Genomic DNA, 15,582 nt, shown 5'->3' on the forward strand with positions numbered 1-15,582 from the left:
GGGTTGCTCGTACTTGAAAGACAATAGCAGAAGAAATGCTATTACTCAAAGAATTTACTGAGCACTTACTATATGTAGAGCACTGTAGTAAGATTTTAGGGAAGTACAGTGCAATAGAGTGGGTAGGTGCAATCTCTGTCCCCTTCTAGACTGTGAGCCCATTGTTGGGTAGTGACCATCTCTATATGTTGCCAACTTGTACTTTCCAAGCGCTTAGTACAGTGCTCTGCACACAGTAAGCACTCAAAAAATATGATTGAATGAAATGAATGAATGAGAAGCTTACAGTCTAGATGGGGAGACAAACATTAAAATAAATTACAGTTAGGGAAAATGGGAGGGCATAAGGGTAGGTACTTAATTGCTGTGGGGCTGGAGATTGGTGAATATGAAGTGTGTAAGGGGTAGGGAGCCTTCCTAAAATTCAGTGACCAGAATTGTACACAATGTCCTAGTTAAGGACACCACCGTATTAATATTGTGGTAAACCAGGCCATTTATTTTGTCCTCTGTACATTTCCTAATGATACCAGCATTTTTGGAGACTGCTGCTTTGTGAAAAAGCAAACAATTACTCAAAGATCTGGTTATTGAGTCTTGACAGGTAGCTCAGAGTTCCCCACTAGGTAGTTGTAATTTGAATTATTTTCCCTAGGTGGATTCATTATTTTGCATTTGCTTTCATCTGCCATTTGTCATCCTACTCCCTTCACTTTATTAGCTCTACCTGCATTTTATCATCATCTGAATGGCATTCATCACCCAAAAGAGTTTAGTATTATAAACTTGAGCAATTCATTGCAACCCCCTGTTCCAGGCACCTCATGAAGCACAATACTAAGCACTTGGGAGGGTACATTATAACAAAGTTGGTAGACACATTCCCTTTCCCCAAGGAGCTACAGTCTACAAGGGGCCTTTGTGGGACAGTGACTGTGTCCAACCCTGTCCTTTGAGGGGCTCACAATCTGTCAACCCAGAGAGCTGCTCTTTCCACTACAATAACAGAAGGGCTACTTGGGAATATGGGACCTGAAGAGAGAAAAGTAAATCACTGGGGAAATCCTGGATGAGATATTTCAGAAGGGCTTTTAAGATAAAGAGAGCTGTGGTCTGGTGGATTTGAAGGAGGAGAGAGTGCTGGGGAATAGAAAGCATGTGAATAGGGGTTGGAGATCAGAGTTGGAAACAAAACACAGTGGGAAAGTGTGATTGGGAGGATGAAGACTGCAAACTGGGATAGAGTGGGAGAAGACAGTAGAGATTAAGTACGAGAGCTATTCAAGTGACTGTATGTCTGTATGATGATGTGCTGAAGAATCGCTAGCCATTGAAGGTTCTGAGGGATGGAAAGATTTGTGCAGAACTGTGTTTTATAAAAATGATCAGGAAAACAGAGTGAAATACAGACTGGAAAAGAAAGAGACTGGAATGTATTTAAACACACTCATAACACTTGGGTACACATCTTTTTGCTCTGTTACTACTCAATGCTTGTAATTTATTTTGGTGTCTTTGTATGCAGCTAGAATTGTAAACACTTTGAGGGCAGGGATCATGTCTGCTAATTCTATTGTATTCTCCCAATCAGTCAGTCAGTCGCATTTACTGAGCATTTACTGTGTACAGGACACTGTACTAAGTGCTTGAGAGAGTACAGTATAAAAGAGTTGATAGCCACTTCCCTTCCCATGAGGAGCTTACAGTCGAGATGGAGAGACAAAAATTAATATAAATAAATGAATTAAGGAAATGTGCACAATAATAATAATAACTATGGTATTTGTTAAGTGCTTACTAAATGCCAAGCACTGTTCTAAGCATTGGGGTAGGTACAAGATAGTCAGGTTGTCCTACTGGGGGCTCAAAGTCTTAATCCTCATTTTCCAGATGAGGTAACCGAGGCCCAGAGAAGTGAAGTGACTTGCTCAAGGACACAAAGCAGACAAGTGGCAGAGGCGGCATTAGAACCCATGACCTTCTGGCTCCCAGGCCCATGCTGTATCAACTATGCCATGCTGTGCTTTAAGGCTGAGGGTGGGGTATAAATCCAAGTGCAAAGGCATCTGGGAAGATATCTTGGAGGAGATGTGTTTTTTAATAAAGCCTTGAAGTTAGGCAGAGAGATTGTCAGTTGGATATGAAGTGGGGAGGGAGTTCCAGGTCAGAGACAGGATGTGGGTGAGGGGTCATAGGCAATATAGATAAGATTGACTTACAGTGAGTAGTTTGGAATTAGGGGTCATAGGCAATATAGATGATTGACTTACAGTGAGTAGTTTGGAATTAGAGAAGTGAAGTGTCTAGGCTGGACTGTAGTAGTAGGGCAGCAAGGTAATGTCTGAGAGGGCAAGATGATGGACTGCTTCAAAGCCAATAGTGGAAGTTTCTTTTTGTTGCAGAGGTGAATGGATAACCACTGGAGGTTCTAGAAGAGTGGGGAAACGTGGACTGAATGGCTCTGTGGAAAAATGATCTGGGTAGCAAAGTTAAGTATAGTTGGCCTAGGGTTGGAGCCATTTGGAGGAGAGCAAGAGGTAGATCTGGGAATCTAATTATAAATCCTACTAATGGTTCAAGTACAGAAGAGTAAAACTCACCAGTCTGTAAAATCCCCTGGGTCACTTCAGGGAGGTACATTGGCAATTCATCATTCTCTAAGTACAGTGCTGTTGGTGGCAGTACTTTATTAATCAGTCAATTAATGCTATTTATTGAGTGCTTTCTGTGTGCAGGGCACCGTACTAAGCTCTTGAGATAATACAATACAACACAGTTGGTAGACACATTTCCTGCTCCAAAGGAGTTGATAGTCAATGGGGGCAGTCAGACATTAATATAAATAAATATGGTTTGGCTATGTCCGTAAGTACTGTGGGGCTGAAGTTGGAGTGAGGGAGTAGGGGAAAAGAGGGCTTAATTTGGGAAGGTCTCTTAGAGGAGTTGTAATTTCATTAAAATACTCTTGCCAAGGTGTTCTCCAACATCAGTTTCAAAAACTTCAAATGTCAGTCAGTCCTGGTGTTTTCTCTTCTACACCAATTTGATGAAGTAGAACATTCTGTGTGGTCACCACAGTCTGATCCAATTCCCCCTGACCTGTCTGCTACCAAAAACAATTTGCAAGTGGGAAATCTCTCACATCTTCCCCAGCCATGATGGAACTAATTAATTGAGCCTCTCTTCTATCTCCTTTTCATCCCTATATATCCCCATCATAAAGTATATAAGCTGATATATTTGGAGAGTCTTTTGTTTTTAGTTTTGACATCCCTTGAATAAGTATTCTTCAAAGTCTGTTTTTACCCAGCATGTCACTCTTTATGAACTTTCATGTTCTTCCCAGTCAGGTGAACTGTATAAGGGAAGGATGATATAGTCTCTTTGACACATTCTTTGCCCTACTATGCAGGATTTCTGTTGGTCTCCGGTGTTTGTGTCTCAATAGCACACATTTTACCTGGGCCTATAAGACAGTGAGCATGTTTAAAAAGCTTCAGGAGTTCTAGTTAAGTACTCTTTCTTTTAGCTAAAATTTTTAGCTACTTCGTAATTTAAGTTGGCATTTTTTTGTAGTTTTTTTTAATAAATGTAAATTGTTTTGTGTTGGCTTTGGGGTCCCACCTCCTCTTTCATGGCCCAGGAAAAGCATTAATTGTCATTGGGTGGTGGCCACTACTAAAACTGGGTCTCCCACATAAACAACTCTTTCACCAGATCCTGTCGTTTCCCGGCAATAATCCCAGTATATGATTTTTCCTTCTTACCTCTACAATGAGCTGTGTCAGAAAACAGTTGCTTATCTTATTCTCATTCTGAAGAGCTTTTCCCTTTTTAGACATTTGTAAAATCAAAATGTAACTTGGATGATGATTTTGTAAAAAAAGTAGCTCCATTAAAGCAGAATGAAATTCAATAAGGTCACAGGCCAGAGAGTATTCCTTTTTATTACGACAGTAGTATGCCATACCCTTAGATAACTACAAGTATAAATGGGTTATATTTCTACTGGAGAGGATTTGTTTCACCAAAGAAATAGCTTCTTGATAGTGAAAATTATAAAATACTGTGGGAAGTGGGCAGCAGATTCTTAGAACTCTGTTGGATTGAATGACACACCTTCAGCTCTATAATTCTTTGGTGATATTTGTAAAGAAAGCAATGTAGCCTACTGGATAGGTTATGGGCCTGGGAGTCAGAAGGACCTGGTTTCTAATCCAGGCTCCGCCACATGTCTACTGTGTATCCTTAGGCAAATCACCAAACTTCTCTGTGCCTCAGTAATCTGTAAAATGGGGATTAAGACTGTGAGTCCAATGTGGGACAGGGACTGTGTCCAATCTGATTGGCTTGTATCTACCCCAGTGCTTAGTACAGTGCCTGAAACATAATAAGTGTTTAACAAATACCTTAAAAAAATTCCAAGATGAAGTCAGTTGCAGTATTTTGAAGTGAATCTCAAATCCTGTGCCACTGCCACTGCCCCAGTAACCAGGGATGTTTTCCCTCATGCCCAGCAGGGAAGGGGAGTAGTCTCACCCACCCTCAGAAGGAGAAGAGGTCCAGAAAACCTCAACTATGTAATCCCAGTTTCCTTACTGGCACCATTAATCAGTTCTCCCCATCACATCTCTGTGATTCACTCTTCTGAAGCATATAATGAATGATATCTGTTGACTGATTCATTATATCAAAATATAGCAATACTTTAAAGCTACAACTTGCTTTAAAATCGTAGAACTGAATTGCAGTTTGGAAGAACCAGGTGATAACGATGGTATCTATTTTAAGGTCCATATCTATCACCAGAAAGCCTCATAGCCATCCAGATTCCTTTCCACCTTTCCACGTTGTGCTTTGTTGTTTTGGTTTTTTTTTTTCCAAGCGTGTATCTTAGATGTAAGTCCAAAGAGAAAACAATTCAGATTCTCCTCAGCATATGTTGGAAAACTTTAATAGAAATATTAATGACCGCTGTTGGAAAACTCAACATTCCCCACGTCACTGTTTAAAGGCAGTAAGCTTAACTTGAAGAAAAATGATTTTCTTTTTTCTTAAAGCATGTAAGAACTTATTTTCAATATCAAAATTTTCTTCTTTCCCATGCAGGTGATGCAGCATCAGAAAGGATGGTCGAAATCACTCTGTCAGTTACTTTGTGTATCCTTTCCATAATTCTTCTTGGGGCAGCTATTTATGCATTTGCAAGGTAAGATATATTTATAGTATAGTTTAGGTATAATATGATACTGTTCATGTTCTTATTTATACCTTCAGGCCTATCAATATAATAATCATCTGACAGGAAATTCTGCACAATTTACCAAACAAGTTTAAGTTTCCCCTTTGTGCTAAAGGGAACGACCTAAGCACCCCCCAAAAAATCAAAGGGGAGAAGGAATACCTTTATGTGCTTTCCTCTATCCCCATCCTTCAAGCCATCTTTTCTTTAACTAGTCCAAATTCTCTTGAGGAAATGGAGATGTTCTAGTTCAATCTTTGCACAACTAAAGACTCAATTTATACAGTCTTACCTTTTTTAGACGAAATAATCCTCCCCTTGTCATTTTCCATAGCTTTAATTATATACATTGCTCTCCTCTAGACCTCTCAACTATTGGCAACTATCAATATGTGAGTCACTTATTTGGACAATAAAGTGGAGATAACCTTTGCCCACTATTCTGGACAGATTACTTCACCGATTTTACGTAATATACTCACCTCTTTTTATTGCATTATTTTGATGCATTACATTATTACAATGCTTTGCACTCAGTAAGCGCACAATAAATGCAATTGAATGAATTACAGAAGCATTGCCTTTAATGACTCACCATATCTATAGTCCACCTGTTGGTTTTTTGACAGGTTATAATTTCCACTGCTTTGTATTTTTGTATGTTACCAAAGGGGGAGGGCACTCATTGATGTGAATCAAATTTCATGTTTTTGTTAAGTGAAGGATACCTCAATTTTTCTCTCTGCTGAAATGACTTAATTCCCTGATTTCTTGGGAGCAGGACAGGGCTCTCTCAGCTCCCACTCCACCTTTCACACTCCCCACTCCCAGTAAAACTTGGGATTCCATAATTCCCATTTCCCTGATGTTGTGACTTGTGGAAAACTGAAGAACTCTCTAGTGCTGGTTCTCAATTAGAGCATTGAGGAGCTAGGTTTGAGGCATTACTGAATCAGAGAAGCAGTGTGGTCTAGTGGAAAGAGCACAGGCCTGGAAGTTAGAGGACCTGGGTTGTAATCCGAGTTCTGCCACTTGCCATCTGTGTGACCTTGGGCAAGGCACTTCACTTCTCTGTGCGTCAATTCCTTCATCTGCAGAATGGGGATACAATACTTGTTCTCCCTCCTACTTACACTGTGAGCCCCATGTGGAACTTGATTAACTTGTATCTGTCCCAGGTTTTATTACAATGCTTGGCATATATTAAGTGCTTAACAAATACCAAAAATATTATTATTATCAAAATGACACTGCACTATATATCACAAGAGAAATAGATATTCACTGTAATATGTATTTGGCTTCCTAGTATTTTTAAAGTCTTATACTACTAATAGCAATTCCAGTCAGCTGATTTTACCTATGTGCAACAAATTATTATATTAGAAAATGCCCGATTTAGTGAATTGTACAGACAGTTGGCATAGTTTCTGCACAACATTTTGCCTTGAAATAAATGGCCTAATTTCTGAAATTCTGATTTAACCATTTAATTTTGCCTCTCCTCTACTAAATATTTTGAAGAGCCATTTCATCCCATAATGGTGATAGAACATTCACTTCTTATAAAAATACATATAGAATTTCTGTATTAAATGCTCTTTGTTGTTATTCTCATTTAGAATCCGGCAGAAACAGAAAGAGGGAGGCACATATTCCCCTCGGGATGCAGAAATTATTGACACTAAATTCAAGCTGGATCAGTTCATCACGGTGGCAGACTTGGAACTGCAGGATGAGAGATTAACTAGGTAAGCATTCTCCTTTGGTCAAACAGTAGTCCAAAGAGTCTGTAGCCATGACCCACTCCTGACCTATGCTTGTTGGAAGTGTTTGTGGTGCTTCTATTTACACAGGTCACTGAGATCCTCTTTCAAAGGATGACCTCTCGCTTCTACACACTCCTCACTGGTGTCCAGAGAATCACTTAATCTCTCTGATTTTTAGAGTAGGAAAAAAAAACCTGGGAGTATTCTGCCCCTATAAGAGCTGCGAGTTATTTTCAAATTATTAAAATTTCTCAAATTGTCCTAAAAGGCACAAAACACTTAATTGGTTCTGGACATCCAACCCTTACAGAGCCGTAATCTTTGTGCCATATTTCACTGGTAATTATTTGTTCATATTATTTTTAGCTGCAGAGAAAGCTGTCCAAGCTATTAATGCAAATGTACTACTTTGAAGTCATTATTGAATACTATTTTATTGCAAATCTTAAAAAAACTCTAGATAGACATTTAAGATACAAAATGAGATGTATTAGGGTGAAGAGGCAGCATTGTACACATATGAAAAGGTAAATTGAGAATTTCCAAGCACCGTAGGTGATTATACATATGAAACAATTTCTACTCATGAAAGTATTCTAGCAAGCCCTACTGAAATGTGTTTTCTACTGGTTAAATGCTAACCTTTCCGCATTCCCAAAAACCCAGGGATTTTTCTATTATGGAAATCTCCTTAAGAAGGTTATTTTTTTCATTTTTAACCTCTACCTGAGCTCCTGTCAAATAATCTGTTCAGTTTATAGATGATCACTTATAAGGTATTTGCCACCCTGACCCAACTCCAGTGACCTGTGCAGCTGTAGAATTTATATACAATTATTTTCTCTCAAAGTTACTCAAATCCTCATAAGCTACTATTTTAGTCTGTTTTTATTAAATGTTCCTCTTCATTCTACATTTTTGTGATTATTCGTTATCAATAACAATAAGGCATAAAAACACAAAATCAAACATTTAGAGTTGCCAGAGAGAAAATTTTGTGTGCTTTTGAGTGCAATAATGTGTCAGTTCTCTAATTTTAAAAATAAATTTTTAGTTTACCCTCAAAGGATTGTACTCCATTAAATAAATATGTCTAAAAATCAGTACTAGCTATTTGCTGCATTTCATCATGCTGTTGTTGGTAATCTAAGAGTTTTAATGTGCATCTTCTAACTTAATTCTCGGTCAAGGAAAATTATTTAACATACATCAACAGATTTTAAAATTCAAGTTAGCATATGTGCATATTGCTTTTTTCACAGTTTTGCAGATCTAAAAATCAATATTTCCTCAATGTTGTTCCTGAACTTTCCTAGACATTTGGGTTAAATCCTACTTTCATAGGCAGCGATTTAGACTAATCCTGTGGCTAGTCCCTTAAAACAGGTTTTGCTTTAGAAAAACTCAGTTGCACATAAAGTGCAAATTGTTAATTACCCCTCTTGAAAATATAAACTTAACTGAGCTTTACAGATAAATTAAGAACATTTTCAGCCTGCAAAGCATTTGTCTTCCAATCCCATTTCACCAGTGACTCTCCTGATGTCATCAAACTTGCAAAACAGTTTTGCCTTTTCAGATTGTATTTAATGCCTCTTAAAACTTCAGGCCATTTCTTTTAAGACCCACAAATATCTTTCAAATTTGCATATTTTAATTGGGAGAAAGAAATATGGCATTCTTTTCACCCTCAGAACCCCACCCGGAACATAATTTGTGAGTAAAATGACAATCCTAAACAAAATACTGAAAGTCATAAATATATCTTACTATGTTAAGCAGTATAGCTTAGTGGATACGGCATGGGCCTGGACTCTGAATGTCCTGTGTTCTAATACTAGTTCTGCTATTCTGCTTGTGTCCTTAGGCAAGTCAATTCACTCCGCTGTGCCTCAGTTCTCTCTTCTGTAAAACGGGCATTAAGGCTGTGAGCTCTAAGTTCTGTGTTCAACCTGCTAAGCTTGCATCTCCCTCAGTGCTTAGTACAGTGCCTGGCACAAAGTAAGCACTTAACAAATAATATTTAAAAAAAACAACAACTGTACAGTACATTATGTGGTATGAAATCATATGGCTGGCCATTTCCTTAGTGAGCAGTGAAGCGTGATATTCTTCCAAAGTGAAAATTGCAAGCCAAAGTAAATAATGAGCCCGCTTCAAAAGAAGAATCTGATATTATCGATCCCTTTGTTTCCCTGATATTTAGATTTCTGGGTTGTGATGTGAAAAGATGGCTTTATTTTCAAACTAGTTCAAATGACAGGGCCAAAATGACCCCATGGCCCCCAGAGTTCCAGTTGACCACACTGGGGAAATCACCATATATGTAGAGCATTCTGTGAGAGCCTCATTTTGTGCAATGTTTTTCAATGACATCTTAGTTTTTTAATGATAAATCAGTGCTTGTTGATGACCGAAACATTTTTTGATATACTTTTGAGCATGAACTAGAATTGGATCTCTGAATAGTCTGAAAACTTGATATTTCACTTGGGTCTCAGAATTTCCACTTATTACAAATGATCGGTGTTTCGGAATCCAACGTTGGATTTCTTACAAGTCTGGGAGAAGTAGTAATTCAGCACGCTTTCTCACACAGACTGAAAAAGAGCAGTATAGTAATTTTGTGCGTTCAATCAACAATGGATCTTTATTTCCAGATACTCTTCATTTTTCTTTAGACGCAAGGAGATATTTGTCATTCAGTAAGTGATTGTCCTTTTGCAGAATCTTGCTGTGATTGCTGTTGGGTTGGCAGCTTGTTTGATAGTTATACTGTTAAATTATTGAGCAGTTTGAAGTGAATTTTAAGCCTCCCATATTTTGAAGATGTGCAAATTAAAGCTGTGAAAATGAGTGTGGCAAAGGTATCATACACTAGATATATAATTATTTATTTGTGTTCAGTGGTTTTGCCTCATGCAATTACCCAGATCACAATTTAAACAGTGTTCAGCACTTAGAATAGTGCTCAGAACTTAGAACAGTGCTTAACACCTAGTAAACGCTTAACAAATACAATATTAATAATCTGTAATTATTAATATTAATAATTAATAATATTATTAATCCCTCACAGTCTACCACCTTCAAATTATGGGTGAATTTGAATGAGATTATTGTAATGAATAGTTTGTGCATGGTATGAGAATTTTTCATCCAAGCTACTCTTAGGAACTTTGGGGTATATATTCTAGGCTACAGTAAGCACTCTTTCATTCATTCATTCATTCATTCATTCATTCATTCAATCGTATTTATTGAGTGCTTACTGTGTGCAGAGCACTGTACTAAGCGCTTGGGAAATACAAATCGGCAACATATAGAGACGGTCCCTACCCAACAGTGGGTTCACAGTCTAGAAGGGGGAGACAGACAACAAAACAAAACATATTAACAAAATAAAATAAATAGAATAAACATGTACAAATAAAATAAGTAAATAAAGAGTAATATAAGATAAATAAATAAATAGAGTAATACACATGGTAAGAGCCCACTGCGGGACAAGGCCTGCGTCCAACCCGATCTCCTTGGGAGCCACCCCGGCGTTCATTCATTCATTCAATCGTATTTATTGAGCGCTTACTGTGTGCAGAGCACTGTACTAAGCGCTTGGGAAGTACAAGTTGGCAACATATAGAGACAGTCCTTACCCAGCAGTGGGCTCACAGTCTAAAAGAGGGAGAAAGAGAACAAAACTATACTAACAAAATAAAATAAATAGACTAGATATATACAAGTAAAATAAATAAATAAATGGAGTAATAAATATGTACAAACATATATACATATATACAGGTGCTGTGGGGAAGGGAAGGAGGTAAGATGAGGGGGATGGAGAGGCGGACGAGGGGGAGAGGAAGGAAGGGGCTCAGTCTGGGAAGGCCTCCTGGAGGAGGTGAGCTCTCAGTAGGGCCTTGAAGGGAGGAAGAGAGCTAGCTTGGCGGATGGGCAAAAGGAGGGCATTCCCTCCCTTTGCCCAAACACTTTTAGTTTGTTAGGTCCTTTATGTGCCATCTAAAAGTCATCCAAATTGAAGTTGGTTTTTTTAATGGTATTTGTTAAGCATTTACTATGTGTCAAGCATTATATTAAGCACTGGGGTTGATACAAGCAAATCAGGTTGGACACAATCCATGTCCCACATGAGGCTCACAATCTTAATCCCCATTTTAAAGATGAGATAGCTGAGGCACAGAGAAGTTGTGACCTTCCCAAGGCCACACAGTAGACAAGTGTCAGAACTGGGATTGTAGCGTGGCTCAGTGGAAAGAGCCCGGGCTTTGGAGTCAGAGATCACGGGTTTGAATCCCAGCTCCACCACTTGTCAGCTGGGTGACTTTGGGCAAGTCACTTCACTTCTCTGGGCCTCAGTTCCCTCATCTGTAAAATGGGGATGAAGACTGTGAGCCCTACGTGGGACCACCTAATTGCCTTGTATCTACCCCAGTGCTTAGAACAGTGCTTGGCACATAGTAAGCGCTTAACCAATACCAACATTATTATTATTATTATTATATTATTATTATTAGAACAGTGCTTGGCACATAGTAAGCACTTAGCCAATACCAACATTATTATATTCTAGACTGTGAGCCCACTGTTGGGTAGGGACTGTCTCTATATGTTGCCAACTTGTACTTCCCAAGCGCTTAGTACAGTGCTCTGCACACAGTAAGCGCTCAATAAATATGATTGATTGATTGATTAATCCAGGTTTTTCAGACCCCCGGGCCTGTGATCTATCCACTGAGCCACGCTGCTTCTCTAGTTTACTTGTAAAACGTCCAACCAAGGACATAGGAGAGTTCACCAGAGTCTCCACTCCTTTGATTTCCTGTCAGAGGAGTCGGTTTCAGGAAAGGCATTGCGTCCAGACAGAAGCAATAAGACTCTTTAAAGATGCCCAAGAACCCCAGTTATTGACTCCCGCTGATCCTGGGGCTGTCATATGTCACCCAGCTCTTCTTCATTAAGTTCTCACTGAGAGACTTCATGTCCACCTCTTCACCTTCATTGTTAGCACATCCAATAGGTGAAACAGTTCTGTCAGCAGAATCGTCATCCTGTCCATCAACTCGTGGATCAGCCTCTGCCCTCTGCCCCTGGAGATATCTTAGTTTGTATCTTCTGTTTGAAATTCAGAAATCAGTTGTTAAGGCAATAAAGTGTCTGTCAAATATTCTGAGGAAGAAATGCCCATGGTACGAGTTAGAGTTTTACCACTGTTGCCCTTGGAAATCGGACTGATGTGTTTTGTGACCATTTACATTTGTTTAGATAACAGTCACATTGACTATGAGATTATTAGTGGTAGAAGTAAGCTTGCTACACTAGTTTTGAGATGATCTTTTTTCCTTATATCATGAAGCATTCAGAATGAGTTACTGAACTTCAGATTCAGTAATATGAATTCAGAGTTAGATATGAAGTGTTTTCTACTCCTCAGTGATTCATATTAGTGACCATATCTGCAAGTATGGACTGTGCTTTCTAATTTAGCATTATTAAATCGTAGTTTCACTTCAAACACTGCATCAAGAAATCATTTTTAGTGTTTTGTACTCTACAAATTGAGCAGCTAGACTAAAATCAATTTGACTGAATTTAGTACATTTGTGAGTATCCAACAAGGCACCAAATTGTATTTTTGATGCTTTTCCTATTTTCACACCAATTTTTACAGTTTTTATTTTGCCTTTGGAATGTGTATCTTTAAATTACGTTACGTTTATCCAATCCATCTCCTTTTACATATCCCAGATCTCATATTTTCTTTACTTTACTGAGAATAGTTATTAGATTTTACATCTTCTGATTTGTTCATTCCACTGTAGATTACAAGATCATGACCATATTTCTTTTGAAACTAGAATACATCTCAAAATTTACCATATGCTGTATTATGCGATATTACATATCATCTAGGAAAAACTTGGCCCAATGAGGCAAGACTAGTCAGAGAAATAAAAATGAACCCAAATGGTCAGAACTTGGCTTTAGGAAGATGGCTCCCAAATCTACAGCTCCAGCCTGATATTGCTCCTTCTGTGCAGTCTCACATTTTCTCCTGCCTTCAGGACATTTGTAGTTGCCAACACCTCAAACTAACATGTCCAAAACAGAACTCCTCACATTCCCACCTAAACCCTGTCCCTGTCCACCCCATGACTTTCCCATCTTCATTCATTCATTCAAGCATATTTATTGAATACTTACTGTCTGTAAAACACGTAGTAAGTGCTTGGGAAAGTACAATATAACAATGAACAGATGCATTCCCTGCCACAACGAGATCATAGTCTAGAGGGTGAGACAGACAGACAAATGAATAAATAAATTACATATATGTACTTATGTAGGGATGGGAGTGAGGATGAATGAAGGGAGCAAGTCAGGGTGATGCAGAAGGTAATGGGAGGAGAGGAGGGAAGAGCTTAGTCACAGAAGGCTGCTTGAAGAAGATATGCCTTCAATAAAGCTTTGAAACGCGGGAGAGCAATTATCTGTATGCTTGAGAAGCAGCATGTTGTAGTGGCTAGAGTACAATCCTGGGAGTTAGAAGGTCATGGGTTTTAATCCCAGCTCCACCACTTGTCTGCTGTGTGACCTTGAGCAAGTCACTTCACTACTCTGGACTTCAGTTACCTCATCTGTAAAATGGAGATTGAGACTTTGAGCCCCACATGGGACAGGCACGGGTTCCAACTCGATTTGCTTGTATCCACTTCAGCACTTAGTACAGTGCCTGGCACAAAGTACGCACTCAACAAATACCATCATTATTATTGTTATCATTATCTGTCTGATATGAGGAGTGAGGGTTCACCAGGCCAGAGGTAGGATGTGGGCAAGAGGTCAGTGATGAGTTAGATGAGATCAAGGTACAGTAAGTTAATATTAAAGGAACAAAGTGTGTGGGCTGGGTTATAGTAGGAGAATAACGAACCGAAGTAGGAGGGGTCAAGGTTAAGTGCTTTCAAGCCAATGATGAGGAGTTTTTGTTTGACACAGAGGTGGATGGGCAACCACTGGAGCTTCTTGAGGAGTGGGGAAAGATGGTTTGAATATTTTTGAAGGAAAATGATCCGGGCAGCAGAATACAGTATGGACTGGAGTGGGGAGAGACAGGAAGTAGGGAGATCAGCAAGGAGGCTGATCCAATAATCAAGGAGGGATAGAATAAGTGCTTGCATTAATGTGGTACCAATTGGGATGGAGAGGAAGGGGCAGATATTAGCAGTGTTGTGAAGGTAGAACTGACAGGATTAGGTAGAACCAACATCAGTGTAGACAGCAACACCATCCTTCCTGTCTCACAAGCCTGCTATCTTGGCATTAGCCTGGACTCATCTCTCTCATTCAACCCACGTATTCAACCTGTATCCAAATCCTGTCAGTTCAAACTTCACAGCATTTCTAAATTCTCCCCTCTCCTCTCTACTTGAACTGCTACCACATTAATTCAAGCATTTATCCTATTTCACCTTGATTTTTGCATCAGCCTTCTTGCTGATCTACCTGCCTCCTGTCTCTCCCCATTCCAGCCCATACATCACTCAGCTGCCTGGATCATTTTCTACAAAAACGTTCAGTCCAATCTCCAAGAACCTCCAATTGTTGCCCTCCACCTCTGCGTCAAACAGAAACTACTTTCCATAGCCTTTAAAGTACTCAATCAATCAATCAATAAGTCAAATGACTCAATCTGATTTCCTGTTGCAACCCAGCCCACACACTTCACTCCTCTAGTGCTAATCAGATCACTGTACTTTGATCACATCTATCTTGCTATCCACATCCTGCCTCTGGCCTGAAGCACCCTCCCTCTTCATATCTGACAGATGATCACTTTCCTGACTTTCAAATCCTTCTTAAAAGCACCTCTCCACCAAGAAGCATTTCCCCTACTAAGACTTCATTTCCTCTTCTCCTCCCTTTTGCCTCACCCTTGTTCTTGGAATTTCACCCTTCATTCACCCCTCCCTCAGCTCCACGACACTTGTGGGCATACCTGTAATTCATTTGTTTATATTAATGTCTATATTCCCTTCTAGACTGTAAGATCATTGTGGACTGTGAACGGGTCTACTAACTGTTATATTGTACTCTCACAAGTGCTTGCTACAATGCTCTGCACATAGTAAGTACTCAGTAAATATGATTGATTGAAGACTGATAGAGCACTGATCCAACATACGACTAAGGTCATGTTTTCTGAATAAATTATTAGGGTTATTGAAAAAATAATTAAAGCAATGAGTCATCTATGAGTTGCAAACTTGTACTTCCCAAGTGCTTAGTACAGTGCTCTGCACACAGTAAGCGTTCAATAAATATGATTGAATGAATGAATGACTCTATCTTCTGAATATCCAGGTACCTAGTATAGGGCTGCAAAATCAATCAATCAATCAATCGTATTTATTGAGCGCTTACTATGTGCAGTGCACTGTACTAAGCGCTTGGGAAGAGAGCTCTATAGTTTAGACCCTTTTTCTCAAATAATTAGTCAGTGGTATTTTACTGAGCACTTCCTGGGCTCAATTTCAAGTAACGGGTAAACCA

At 39.1% G+C, this 15,582-nt stretch overlaps 1 protein-coding gene across 1 annotated transcript in view; it reads left to right on the forward strand.

Annotated features, from left to right (window-relative positions):
• PTPRQ (protein tyrosine phosphatase receptor type Q) overlaps positions 1 to 15,582 on the forward strand; it is a 187,727-nt gene that overhangs the window by 140,591 nt on the left and 31,554 nt on the right. The window contains exons 36-37 of the mRNA XM_038756691.1: positions 5,110 to 5,209; positions 6,865 to 6,993. Of these exons, the coding sequence (XP_038612619.1) occupies positions 5,110 to 5,209; positions 6,865 to 6,993 (229 nt within the window). The remainder of the gene's footprint in view (positions 1 to 5,109; positions 5,210 to 6,864; positions 6,994 to 15,582) is intronic.

This window comes from Tachyglossus aculeatus, chromosome 14 (assembly GCF_015852505.1).
Source record: "Tachyglossus aculeatus isolate mTacAcu1 chromosome 14, mTacAcu1.pri, whole genome shotgun sequence".
In the NCBI taxonomy this organism is placed as follows: domain Eukaryota; kingdom Metazoa; phylum Chordata; class Mammalia; order Monotremata; family Tachyglossidae; genus Tachyglossus; species Tachyglossus aculeatus.